Source organism: Notamacropus eugenii, chromosome 3 (assembly GCF_028372415.1).
Source record: "Notamacropus eugenii isolate mMacEug1 chromosome 3, mMacEug1.pri_v2, whole genome shotgun sequence".
NCBI classification, from domain to species: Eukaryota; Metazoa; Chordata; class Mammalia; order Diprotodontia; family Macropodidae; genus Notamacropus; species Notamacropus eugenii.
The window spans coordinates 398,499,324-398,513,832 of NC_092874.1; the positions used below are offsets into that span (position 1 = coordinate 398,499,324).

General features: G+C 37.7%; 1 protein-coding gene across 1 annotated transcript in view; it reads right to left on the reverse strand.

The window, feature by feature from the left end:
- Positions 1 to 84: 84 nt before the first annotated feature.
- The window catches only part of LOC140497244 (acyl-coenzyme A synthetase ACSM2A, mitochondrial-like), a 37,261-nt gene continuing 22,836 nt past the window's right edge, over positions 85 to 14,509 (reverse strand). Inside the window, exons 10-15 of the mRNA XM_072597966.1 lie at positions 11,044 to 11,121; positions 10,410 to 10,511; positions 9,177 to 9,304; positions 4,606 to 4,705; positions 2,237 to 2,356; positions 85 to 1,324 (exon numbers count right to left, since the gene is read on the reverse strand). Of these exons, the coding sequence (XP_072454067.1) occupies positions 1,208 to 1,324; positions 2,237 to 2,356; positions 4,606 to 4,705; positions 9,177 to 9,304; positions 10,410 to 10,511; positions 11,044 to 11,121 (645 nt within the window). The 3' untranslated portion in view covers positions 85 to 1,207. The remainder of the gene's footprint in view (positions 1,325 to 2,236; positions 2,357 to 4,605; positions 4,706 to 9,176; positions 9,305 to 10,409; positions 10,512 to 11,043; positions 11,122 to 14,509) is intronic.

Here is a 14,509-nt window from a genome sequence, read left to right on the forward strand (position 1 = left end):
TTTGAAGTCTTATCTGAACTGACAAAGTGAATAGAAGAAATATGAGGACAATTTATACAATAACAACTTCATAAGGACAACCACTTTTGCAAGACATAAGAATTTTAATCAATTCTATGACCAATCATTATTTCAAAAGATCAGTGATGAACTCACTGCCTGCAAGAGGGTGATAGACTAAAGATGCTTTTTGGCTATGGGCATTGTGAGGTTTTTTCTTACATGACTGCACATATTTCTTACAAATTTTCTTCATTTTTTTCTTCAATGAATGGGGAGATCAGAGGTGGAAAAAAGAAACACTTAAAATTGAAAAAGAAAAGCATCAAGTACTTCTTTAGCAGTTTGATTGGATAGTTATCTGTTAATTAACTTTGGCAGAACTGTCATTCTTATACCATCCAACCACAACCACTGGATATCCTTTAGTTATTAAAGTTGTTTTTTAATTCTTTAAGGATCATTTTGTAATTGAAGCTGTACAAGCACTTAATATGCTTTCATAGATTCATTCCTTAATATTTAATGCATTTTGTACATATTTTGTATGAGATTTAACTTTTTTATTGTTGCCTCATGAATTTTGTTCTTATATAGAAATAATATTAATTTTTGTGGGTTTACTTTGTAACTTGTACCTTTTCTGAAACTATTAATTGTCTTGACTGGTTTTTTTTTGCTGATTCCCTTTGATTTTCTAAGTTAATTATAATTTCATTAGAAAATAAGTATTGTTTTGTCTCCTCTTTGCTTATCTTTATGCCTTCTACTTCTTTCTTTCCTCTTATTGCTATCACTAGCATTTCTAGGACTTTCCAAATAACAGCAGAGAAAGATTGCATCCTTGCTTTAGTCCTGAATTGATTAGGAAAGATTCTAGTGTTTCCTCATCATGTATAATGCTTGCTTTGGGTTTTAGATAAGCACTTTTTATTATGTTAAAAAAGATTACTCAAAGCCTTAGAAGTTTGATTTGAGTTCCTGCTTCCTGACAGGGAATAATATTCCTGATTTGAATAATTGTCATAGGGACTATGGAGGTTGAGGGAAGTATCATTTTATTTGAGTTAGTATCATTTAATGAATGTCACCTCTGAATCTGAATGAGTAGTCTAGCTAATCAATGATTATGCTTGTCCCAGAATAGGGGTTGAAGTAGGAAAGACACCCTGTTCTTCTTTTGGATGGAGAACCACATTGTAAAATATCATTGGGATCTGAGCACACCATAGGTCCTAGTTGTTTGCTTCCATTCATCCTTTCGTAGCTTAGCCCGTAGGATTTTTCCAGTGACTGTCTTGGGCAATGCTGAAACAAACTCCACCTGTTTGGGAAAGATGACACATGTTTCTCTCTCTCTCTCTCTCTCTCTCTCTCTCTCTCTCTCTCTCTCTCTCTCTCTCTCTCTCTCTCTCTCTCTTTCTCTCTTTCTCTTTGTCCCTCTGTCTCTCTCTCTGTCTCTCTTTCTCTCTCTGTCCCTCTGTCTCTCTGTCTCTCTCTGTCCCTGTCTCTGTCTCTGTCTCTCTCTCTTTCTCTCTCATGACCAACTTTGTGGGAAAAGCAATTATGCATAGGTCTATGGATATTTCTGAAATTCTAAGTGTCTTCATATATTAGACATTTGTAGAAGGCAGGGATTGGCCTAGATATATCCCTTGGATAAAGCTCAGCACCATATCATGCATTGCCAGGATATTATGAAAATGATTTTGATAAAGTGTATGAAGAGAGAGCCAATAAAAGGGCTCAGGGTGCTTGCGGTGTAAGATATCCATGAATAGATTGGTGCATACAGTATAATAAACTCTTGTCATACAGGACTTTGTTTTTTCACCGAGTCATATATTAAGCAATACTGGAGATCATGTCATGCTTCTCATACATATATATATATATATATATATATATATATATATATATATATATATATATATATATATATATATATATATATATATATATATATATATATATATATATATATATATATATATATATATATATATATATATTGGTGTTGTTTCTCCCTAAACAGAACAGTGATTGGCTTGAATTCAAGGATAGTTATCAGCCATAGGCCTTACTGTTCAGTACACCTAGGACAATGTAATTCATTAGTTAATTCATTAGTCCCTCTTGTCGAGTGGTTCAGGAGAGTTTGTGGGTCAAAGATACTCACCCCTAAAAAGGAGAGGACAGTGATATGATTTCTTCTACAAACTCAGAGAAGCCTCACCTTTCTGGGGTATTTGTAGGGGGCAGTTGAAGTCTTCACATGCTGCTGTAGCTCTCGAATGAGTTCATCCCGCTCATGGGACTCAAACTTAGGGTTCAGTACCACAAATGCCTTTACTACCTACAGGAAAAGTACAGGGTAATAAAAGTTTATTGCTGTTAAGCACAAAATAAAAACATACTGTTGAAAAAATTTATCACCTTAATTACTATTAATATCCCTTCACTGGAATCATGTGTCATCATCATGATGACTTGCCATTATCATGACCACCATCATTACCATTACTACCCATTGTCACTGCCATGGTTATCACCATCATGACCATCATAAGTACTACCATCACCATGGCTGTCATCATCACTAATACCATGATAGTTAATATCTTGACTTCCAGAATCCTGACCATCATAAGCGCCACCATTACCACTACCATCATCAGTTATCTTCCACCATGACTGTCCTCATCATGACTCTGTGTCAGCACCACTACCACCACCACCACCATTGCCTCCATTATCATTCCTATTATGACTGCTATTGTTACCACCTCCATCAGAGGTAGATATCCTCAAGAAGAACTCATTAGTAGGACCAATAAGAACAACATGATTGTGCAATGTAGGAGGAATATCTTTGATAGGGAGGAAAGTAAGTGAAGGAGTTTGGGCAAAGACTAATGTACACCATTTGTATATTTCATTGGGAGTTTCCTACATCAATGCCATTACAGGTCTGGGCTCAAAAAATTGTTTTAGACTAGGTAGAGCTTTCCTTGGATAAGTAAATGAAATATATCAGTCAGGAAAGTATTTTCTCCTTTCCTTCTTTTATCCTCTTGCTCCTTCTTGTTTTGTCCTCCCTATTTCCTTGGCATTTTTACTTGTGAAGCTGGAATTCTTCCATGTATTTTGTTACAGCTTTCCTTGGTGAGTGGCAGAATCTCAGAATTGGAACACTCCTCAGAGGCCCTCTTGGCTAAGCCATGACTTCTTCTATAGTATATTTGTTAAGTGGTTGCACAGTCAGACTTCCAGTGAGAAGGAATCCACTATACTTGAGGCAGTTTATTCCACTTTTTAAGATAGCTCTAATTGTTAAGAAGATTGTTCTGAAATCAAGGCTAAATTTGCTTCTTACAACTTCCAACTACTGCTCCTACTGCCAAAGAGCAACAGGTTTAGCTCCTCTTATAAAGGACAGCTCTTCAAATATATGAAAACTATTATATCGGGGGGTACTATGGGTGAGAAATATTGAGCGTACTGTTGTATGTATTGGGTTATGGTTGATATGTAGGTTAGTTTTACTGCACTATTTTTTTCCTCTTTATTTTTAATCATTGTTAAAAGAGATATTTCCATGGTAGAAGAAATATAAGAGATATATTTAGCTTTTCAATTTCTTTCTCTGAAATTGGGTTACTTAAACTCATGATTCTTGTTCTGTTAATTCATCTGTTTTGTCTAAGTTGTTAGTTTTATTGGCACACAGTTGAGCAAAATAGTTTCTCATAATTTCCTTTACTTTTTCTTTATGAGTTATTTTTCATACTAATAATTTGGTTTTTCTATTTAAAAATCAAATGAGCTCATGGTTTATTTAATTTTCAAAGCCAGTTCCTAATATTGTCTTTTTTCTTTAATTTTATTAATCTCTTTTTTGATATATTTGTAAATGTAGGAAGGTGCTAATTAGTGCAAACAATAAGTTCTTCTTAAGTATTTGCGTTATTTGAATTCACACTGCACATTTCCGTTGGGTTGGAGATAATCACCATGTTTTATGAAACTTTAATTTTTAATGAATACAAATAATATACAAAATACAAATATGTGTGACCACATCAGTGGATTAATAATTCACATTTATGGAACCTAACTAAACATGGTGTAAAAAACTAAAGACATTAACAAAAGTAAGATGAAAAGAAAATACTTGAAGACTAGACTGCTCTTATGCCCTTAAGTCTCTTATGAGTCTTATTAAGAGACTTATTAAGTGTCTTATGAGACTTAATACCCTTCACTATGGACATAATGACTCTTAAAGGATTGCTTGCACATGGCCATTTTCTGAATTCTGACCCGCTTGATTCCATGTATATTCTTTAAGTCATCCTGGACTCAAGCTGCCCCTTGTGATTATGACCCTTCGTATTGGTTCTGTCTTTTTTGAATTACCATGGGTAGGAACTTTGTCCTTTAGTTCTTTGATCCCTTCCTCTCTGGCTCCTATGCAGGGTACATCATGAAATGGGTACTTTGTAATCAATAAACTGCTCATACTACTAATAGTGTGACAGCCCCAGACCAATAAAGGCATTGCTGGGGCCCATCCCTCATGTTCTGCTGCAGCCTGCCTCTTACCTCTCCTTGGTTGGCATCTGGGCTGCTGATTACTGCTGACTCTGCCACAGCTGGGTGCTCATTCAAGACATTTTCTACCTCTGCGGGACCAATTCGATACCTGAAAGAGGGATTGGATTTTGAGTCTACCTTCAATGAAGAGGAAGGAGGCTATGTCTTCCATAGTTGCAAGTTCCCTTTCCAATCTGCCACCTGCCTTAGAATAACCTTTTTGCTGCCTAGAGTTCCTAGAAGATGTGAGAAAGCTGTGTATATTGCTGTGCTCCAGAGAAACGTCATCAGTGAGACACTACCTCTTGCTACTGGATGCTTTATCTTATTTAACAAATCCTGATGGTAAAAAGAGAAATTGACAAGTCATGCAAGTCAATTGCCTAGGAACTTTCACTCTATTTTGAAGACCTTCAGAGAAAAAAATCTTTCTAAAACTTTTCTCAGTCATTCATTCTAGTAGGGTTTGGATAATCCTCCTTGCCTGAAGCTTGTGTGTGTGTGTGTGTGTGTGTGTGTGTGTGTGTGTGTGTGTGTGTGTGTGTGTGTGATAGCCAACTTCAGGTTAAGCTTATTGCTGTCCTCTATGGGGACAATGAACATTCCTCTCCTTTACATAATGACTCGTCAAAGAAAAATTTTGGGTCTAGGTCACCATATTTATTCAATGATCCATATTTTACCAATCCTTCTCTTGGATTTAGGAGAAATTATACAGTGTTAGAGAACTTTTGAGATGGAAGAGACCCTAAGGATCTTATAATACAGCTTCTCATGTTACAGATAAAGAAATTAAGTTCCCCACACCTCCACCCCCCGCAAAAGGGAATTGGTTATGCCCAAGGCTACAGGTAGTTAATGTCAATAGAATCTAGATCTCCATTCTCCAGGATCAGCAATTTTTTTGCAAATCACCCAGTACTTCATTTTGTCTCACTTTTTCTCAGGTCTAAAGCTACCTTTTGGAGAATTTCTTGTATTTGCAAACAGGTTGAATGCAATGGCTTTCATGACTTCTCTATTATGTGGATGATTCATGCTTTTCTCTTTGGTGAAAGGGTTATGAATTTGTGATTTTGTCAGTGTAGTGAAACTGCTTCTATTAATGCAGATTGCCAACTATTTTGCAATTTTATGAAGAGTTACATAGGAGGGAGATTAAATGACTGACCAAGATTGACAACCAATGTATATCAGAGGTCTTAAACCTAGGTCTTTTGGACTCCAAAGTCAGTTCCACTCTCCTACATTCCCTTTTTGTTACAAATGAAAAATATATATTTTTAGTGACTTTAAACTCTGTGTGGCCATATCAGAGAGTCAATGTGAAAAAGACTTCTGTATTTCCCATCTACATTATCAATATGAATAAAATCTTTCAACCTCTTTCATATTGGATTTCTCTTTTTAAAAATGAGTGATTTAGGGGGCAGAGCCAAGATGGCAGAGGAAAGAAAGACCTGCTCTAGCTCTCCCCACATAACCCATAAAATAACCTGTAAAAAATGACCCTAAACAAATTCTAGAGCAGCAGAAGCCACAAAACAACAGAGTGAAACAGATTTTCAGGCCAAGACAGCCTGGAAATCCAACAGGAAATGTGGGATACCACTGGGCTTAGAGCAGAGTACAGCCCAGCCTTGGCAATGTGGACAGGACTGGAGTAGGCTTCAGGGCATGGAATCATGGGTAGCAGTTGTGGTTCCCAGATTTCTAAACATACAAATGCCAAAGACAGCTTCAAAGATCAGTAAGAAAGTTCTTTCACCTGAGAGAAGGGAGTGCTCTCTGGCCCCAGGGTAGCAGCATCCACTTTTGGAGCCCTTGACCTAAAGACCTGGGGGAATTGAGCAGCTGATCTGGGTCTCAGTTCTGAGTGACAGTCCTAGAAGAATGCTGGTATGGTGGAGCTGGTGGTGACTTGACTGTGGAGAGGGAATCCTACTCGTACATCCTGGGCAGATAAGAATGCTTGTGGTTGCTCACAGACCAGAGCACAGGCAAGGAGAGGAGTTAACTTCTCTTCCTTGATTGTGCCACTTTGGAGGAACTGAGAACTTACAGGTCCCCAGAGTGTACCCTACACCTGACAAAGAACTCAAAAGTCAAGTAAGTGGCTAGGAAAATGTCCAAAAAAAAAAAAAGGGAAAAAATGAGACTATAGAAGGTTATTTTCTTGGTGAACAGGTATTTTCTTCCATCCTTTTGGATGAGGAAGAACAAAGTATACCACCAGAGGAAGACATAAAAGTCAAGGCTTCTATGTCCAAAACCTCCAAAAAATATATACAATGATTGCAGGCCATAGAAGAGCTCAAAAAGGATTTTGAAAATCAAGTGAGAGATGTAGAGGAAAAATTGGGAAGAGAAATGGGAGTGATGCAAGAAAATCATGAAAAGCGAGTCAACAACAGCTTGCTAAATGAGACCTCAAAAAATGCTGAAGAAAATAACACCTTTAAAAACAGACTAACTCAAATGGCAAAAGAGGTCCAAAAAGCCAATGAGGAGAAGAATGCTTTAAAAAGCAGAATTAGCCAAATGGAAAAGGAGGTTCAAAAGCTCACTGAAGAAAATAGCTCTTTAAAAATTAGAATGAAGCAGATAGAAGCTAATGACTTTATGAGAAACCAAGAAATTACAAAATAAAACCAAAAGAATAGAAAAAATAGAAGACAATGTAAAATATCTCATTGGAAAAACAACTGACCTGGAAAACAGATCCAGGAAAGAGAATTTAAAAATTATTGGTTTACCTGAAAACTATGATCAAAAAAAGAGCCTAGATATCATCTTCCAAGAAATTATCAAGGAAAACTGCTCTGATATTCAAGAACCAGAGGGTAAAATAGAAATGGAAAGAATTCACCAATCACCTTCGGAAAGAGATTCCGAAATGAAAACTCCTAGGAATATTATAGCCAAATTCCAGAGTTCCAAGGAGAAAATATCATAGTCAGTCAGAAAGAAACAATTCAAGTATGGTGGAGACACAATCAAGATAACACAGGATTTAGTAGCTTCTATGCTATGGATTGAAGGGCTTGGAATATGATATTCCAGAGGTTGAAGGAGCTAGGATTAAAGCCAAAAATCACCTACTCAGCAAAACTGAGTTTAATAAATACTTAAGGGGAAAAAATGAAATTTCAATGAAATAGAGGGCTTCCAAGCATTTTTGTCGAAAAGACCAGAACTGAATAGAAAATTTGACTTTCAAATACAAGAATCAAGAGAAACATGAAAAGATAAAGAGGAAAGAGAAGCATTAAGGAACTCACTAAAGTTGAACTGTTTGAATTCCTATGTGTGAGTGTATATGTGTATATATATATATATATATATATATATATATATATATATATATATGTAGGTGTGCATGGATATGCATGTATGTGAATATTATATATGTGTAGGTATGTATATGTACATAGATGCATGTGTGTATGTATATATGTGTTTATATACATACATACATAGACAGAGGGCACAGAGAGAGCTGAATATGAAGGGAGAATACCTAAAAAAATAAAATTTCCTGTTGAATGGAATGTATTAGTACTTAGAGAAGTGGAGAGGTAGAATGTAGCAAATTATCTCATAAAAGAGGGAAGAAAGAGCTTTTACAATGGAGAGGGAGAGGGGGGAGATGAAAGGAAATAATTGAACCTTACTCTCATGGGATTTGGCTCAAGGAGAGAATAACACATACTCAATTAGATATGGAAATCGATTTTACCTTGCAGGAACCAAGGGGGAGATAGTATAAGGCACAGCAAATTTGGGGATAATCAGAAACAAACACTATTGTGGGAGGACAGGTCAAGGGAGAGAACAGAATAAATGAAGGGCAGGATAGGACAGAGGGAAATGTGGTTAGTCTTTTATAACATAACTATTATGGAAGTGCTTTGCATTGTTACACATGTATGATCTATATTGAATTGCTCAGTGTCTCAGTGAGGGTGAGTGGAGAGTGAGGGAGAGAATATGCAACTGAAAGCTTTAAGAATGAATGTTAAAAATTGTTTTAGCATGCAACTGAAAATTAAGCTATACAGGCAATGGAGTATAGAAATCAATTTTGCCCTACAGGAAGATAGAAGGGAAGGGGGATGGAAGAAGGGTGGGTAATAGAAGGGAGGACAGATTAGAGGAATGGGTGAATGGGGTGCATGCTGTCCTGGGGTGGGGTGTGGGGAGAGATGGGGAGAAAATTTTGAGTTCAAATTCTTGTGGAAGTGAATGTTAAGAACTGAAACATAAATAAACTATATATTAAAAAATGAGTGATTTAATTGCATAGACAGATTAAAATCCACTGAATTTTACAGCATTCTAGGTTACTGCTTTAACCTATCCACTGATATGTTTAAAGAGCCACCTGAATTCCTAAGGTTTCAATAGGTTCAGAACCAAATGGTTAGGAAACAAAAAGTATCCTGAGATCTGTGATAGGGCACTTTTGCTTTCATGTCTGTTTGCCCCCAACCAAACTCATGTTCCTTGCAGTACCACCTGGTTCAATCATTCTGAAACCCCAAATCACCCTCCTCGAATTTTCCAGAACCAAACCTCACCCCCTTGAGTTGATGACATCATCAGTTCTCCCAATATGCTGGAAATTCCCATCTTTGTTCATGATTCCAAGGTCCCCTGTGCGCCAGAAGTTCCCCGTGATATTGGCAGCTGTTTTCTCAGCATTGTCCTGATGATCATATTTTGGGGAAAGGTTAGCGTTCCAGGAAAGCCTGTGCCCAAGCTTGACTAGCACAGCCTGAATGTCACTTTCTCTCCCCTCAAGTCAATGGATTGAAATGGGGGAAAGCCTCAGAGATTCCAATTAATCTGTAACACAGACCTGGCTTCTAGGGATTCAAATTAATCCACAATCATTCATTATGTGCCTACTATGTGCTAGGAACTGACACCATTAGGCAATGGGGAAAAAAGACAAAAGATAAAGTCAGTATCTGTCCTCAACCAATTAATTGGCTAATCAACAAACATTTATTGAGCCCTTACTATGTGCCAGGCACTAGGAATACAAAGGCAAAAATGAAACAGTGCTCACCCTCAACCAATTAAACAATCATGAAGTATTAATTAAGCATTTACTCTGAGCCAGGAACTGTATTAGTTATTGGAAATACAATTTCAAAAATCAGATAGCTCCTACCCTCAAGGAACTTATGTACTTTGGGCATGAATTTAGTGTTGACTCCCATTTTAGAGCTCATGTCCTCCAAAGGAAGTTTTCCTTAATTATTTCCATCCATTCTCCAAGTAGCAGCATCCTCCTTGACCTGATACTGTTAATACTTGCTTGGCACAATCTCATTTATTTGAAGGTGTAGTGCATTAAAATAAGAAGTATACTGGAGCCAGCTCTGGTTCGAAGAAGCCAGTGTGAGCAATGACAGCTTGGAAGTATTGACAGCTTGGAGTTGGTAGATGCCACAAATTTGTCCAGAGATGAGAAGACTGAAGATTACTGAGTTTTGATCCAATAGACAGGGTTCTTATAGGTGGATTGGGCAGCACAAGCAAGTGCTAATCCTTGAGAATTCCTATCTTGTACTAACAGAATTCTTCATCTCTTCCCTGAAATTTCCTGAAGGTCTGAGAAGGAAGTAGATTAGTTACCTACCTAGGTCACCTAAGCACTGAATCTGTGGTCCAAGGGAAGCTAGTCTGTTGCTCAACTTTCCTACTAGGCTTGTTGGGCTCAGGAGAGTATGACACCTTCATACATTTCTCTCTCCTTGTATGAGCTACAAAGAGACAGGGAGAGTAAAGAAGTGATGCCTTACCACATAGCCAGAGAATAATCCAATAGGCTTGATAGGTTTGATTCTGATGCCAATTTCTCCTTGTGTACCAGGAGGCAGTACATTACCATTCTCATCAATAATCTGGAAAAAGAGGCCCATAAAATGAATGTGAATGCCACACAAAGCAACTACCCATTCCATGCTCCCTTCTCATGCAAATGAGAGATGTTGTTTTGGAAAGTGACCTTAAATTGCTTTATCATCTACATTGTCAGACTGATCAAACACTTCTAAACCCTTTTCCTATTGGATTAAAAAAAAAAAACAACACTCGAATGATCTGTGGCTACATAGATACATCAAAAATCACTAGATTATCCATTGTTCCATATGAACTGCTTTAGCTACTCCAGTAGTATGTAAGAAGTTATTCACTGGTCTTGGAATTTTCCTCAATTTCTTTTATTTTATACTTCTGGTGTAGGTGAGATAGATGGACCATTAACATTATTGAATACGGTTAAAAAAGAGTGAATGCTTTAAAAACAGGTCCCCTAAACCATTTGCCTTGTAGAGAACTGACCACAAGAAGCTAATCTCTTGTTCTAGACATGGGAATCTATGAAGAGCCCTAATGTCCAAACTGGACCCAAGGACAAAAGAGCCAACAAACCTGGACGTCATAACTTGATATTGCCTTTCCCATGAAACCTGGTGTGCTTTCCTTTATGTTAGACCTGCAAACGATGCCCTGTGAAAATACAGTGAAATGGAACATATGTGAGGGTAGGGATGGTGTTGCTATAATAGACAGTCCCGCAAGAGAGACTCTTTTCTGGCCCAGGCACGCCTGTGAAGTTGGTGAAGTCTGTCTCTTTTACCTCATTTCCAATGCCCTCCTCTTGTTCTTGGTATCCTACCCCATTCCCCACCCTTCTTTCACCAACTGTCTTCTATTGTGCCATTCATTTAAAGCCTGACTTTCATCTAGAGTTCACAGCTGGAAATCAACATGGAAAAATTAGCCATACTTAAGAATTCAGGACTAATTTAGATCAATTCCATAAACACTGAAAGACTCCATATAGTGAGGCAGAATGAACATTGGGCTTGGAGTCAGAAGAATTGGGTTTCAGTCCTGACTCTGCCACTTAGTAATTGTGTGACCTAGCACAAATCATGTTGTTCCTTTAAATTTCAGGCCTTCCATCTTTAAAATGGATGTCATAGGATAGTAGAGCTGGTTGACAAAAGATAGAACCCTGGACTTGGAGCCAGGAAGACATGAGTTTTAAGCCAGTTTCAGACATTTTAGTAGCTGTGTGATCCTGGGTAAGTCATAGCCATTGTCTGCCTCAGTTTCCTCAACTGTAAAATGGGTATCACAATAGCACCTGTCTCCCAGGGTTGCTGTGAGGATCAAATGCGATATTTGTAAAGATATTTAGAAACCTTCAATTTTATATTATTATTACTATTACTGGACTAGACCCCAGAAGCTGAATCCAACCCCTTCATTTGATAGACAAGTTAGGTTAATTGATTTGCCCCTGTTCGTACAGGTGGTAAGTGAAAGAGGCAGAATTTAAACCCATTTTCTCTGATTCTGAAGCCAGTGCTCTTTCCTTAATACATGCTGGCTTCTCTCTGTTTCTGTTGAGGGTGATAGTATGTGAATTATCTATCTCAAAGGTGGGACCAAATAAGAGCTCTTACCATGTGTAAAGTGACTTGTAACCATAACATTCTATAAAACATGAGTTATTACTTGTAATGTTAATGGAATAGGAAGATCTTCCCTGTCCATTAATAGGCCTATGTGACCTGCTTTGAGCCCTGGCCCAGCTCACAGCTGTGATATAGCCTGAGTCCCATGGAGCCCATCGTGAGAGGAACTTGCCCAACAAAAAAAAAGAGGAGAGAGAGAAACTAGCCTAGGGGAACTTGTTTGTGGGGAGGCCTAAGAGAAAGAATGCTAAAGATGGCAGCACTCTCTGGACTGGTAATGAGTACCTTGCTAAATCTTATCTCTTGTTATCCTAATAGTGATGTTCTAAATAATTTGGTTTTGCCTTTGAGAAAGAGAATTTATATTTTGTGAATCTACCCTGGAAATATGTATACATATTCATAGCAGCTGCTATGGGTTTTGCATTGGTGTTACATTACTTACTCAGGGTGTTTTATGGGCAAAATACTGTGCTCAAGACAGCAGTGAGGGGAGGGTTAAAAAAAAACCACAACCCAAAGTATAGTCTCTGGCTCTGACCACCATAACCATGTCATGAGTTTCTCAGGCTCTACTCACTTTACGCTTGGCTCTTTTCCTTACTCTCTAGACTTCTCCATCTCCTGGCTATCGGCCTTATACCATCTGCTGCTTGCTAGCTCTTCCTTGGGTGTTATTTCTCCCATAGAAGGTAAAATCCCTAAGTTTGCAGTGTATATTTTTGCTTGTATTTTCATCCCCAGTGCTTAGCATGGGGCCTGACAAAGAAGGCCTTGTTCCCTCCCTCCTCTCTCTCTCTCTCTCTCTCTCTCTCTCTTCTCTCTCTCCCTCTTCCTCTTCCTCCTTCCTTTCTCTCTCTCTCCTTCCATCCTTTCTTTTTTCCTTGCTCCCTCCTCCTTTCTTTCCCTCCCTCTTTTACTTCCTTCTTTCCCTCCTTCCCTCCCTCACTCAATCCTTCTTTCTATCTTATTTTCTCTCTGTCTCTCTCTAACACACACTTCAAAGTTTAGTAGTCTTGTAAGGGAGAGAAGGTGGGAGCAGAAGTAACCAGGTAGAGTTTGAAAACGCATGAGAAATATGAAGTGGAAGAAGAATAATTTTTGGTTGGGAGAAATTGACCACAACAGATGAGGGAAAACTTCATTGACGAGGTGGTCATTGAGTTGAGTCTTGAAATAAATATCAATTCAACTGACAGAGATGGACACATCAGGTATAAGAAACAGATGGAACACAGACCCAGAGGTAGAAAAAATTTGGATTGGTTCAGGGAATAGCAAGTAGTTTGTTCAGTTTGGCTGAAGAGGAAATAGGATCATGTATCTAAAGTGGAAGTCAAATCCAACAAAACTGAGGTCTAAAGAGTTTGGGACTTGTCCAAGGTCACATAGTTAACAAGTGTCTGACATGTCCACTATGCTACCTTGCCAGCATAGATAGGTCAGATTAGAAAAATACGTTGGATTTAAATTGTGGAGAGACATGATGAAAAATGCTGTTCACCTCCAGAGAGAGAACTGATAAACTCTGAGAGCAGATTCAAGTATACTATTTTCATTTTTTTCTTTTCTTTTTTAAATTTTCAGCCATTTTTAAAATTTTGAATTCTAAATTCTTTTCCTCCACTCTTTGCCTCCTCCATCCTTGAGAAGTCAAACAATTTGAAAAAAATTATACATGTGCAGTCACATAAAGCATATTTCCATATTAGTCATGTTGCAAAAGAAAGCACAGTCAAAAAAAGACCCAAGGATAAAAAAAGAAGTAGAAAAAGTATGTTTTGATTTGCATTCACATTCCATCAGTTCTTTCTCTGGAGGTGGATGGCATTTTTCATCAGAAGGCCTTCAGAATTGTTTTGAATCATTGTGTTGCTGAGAAAGCTAAGTCATTCACAGTTGATAACTGTACAATATTCCTTTAACTGTGTACAGTGTTCTCCTGGTTCTGCTCACTTCACTTCGTATTAGTTCATATAAATCTTCTCAGGTTTTTCTGAAACCATGCTGTTAGTTATTTCTTATAGTACAATATTATTCTATCACAGTCATATTCCACAACTTGTTCAGTCATTCTCCAATTCTCCTGAGTTTTCAATTCTTTGCCCCCACAAAAAGAGCAGCTATAAATATTTTTTTTCCTTTTCCTCTTTTTGCAAAATCTCTTTGGAATACAAACCTAGCTGTGGTATGGCTGGGACAAAGGGTTAGCACAGTTTTGTAGCCCTTTGAGCATAGTTCCAAATTGTTCTCTAGAATGACTGAATCAAGCTGCAACTCCACCAATAATGCATTCATATCCCAGTTTTTCCACATCTTCTCCAACAGTTGTCATTTTTGTTTTCTGTCATATTAGCCAATCTGATAGATGTCAAGTAGTACACTTTATTTTTGTTTTGCTTTCTCCCTAG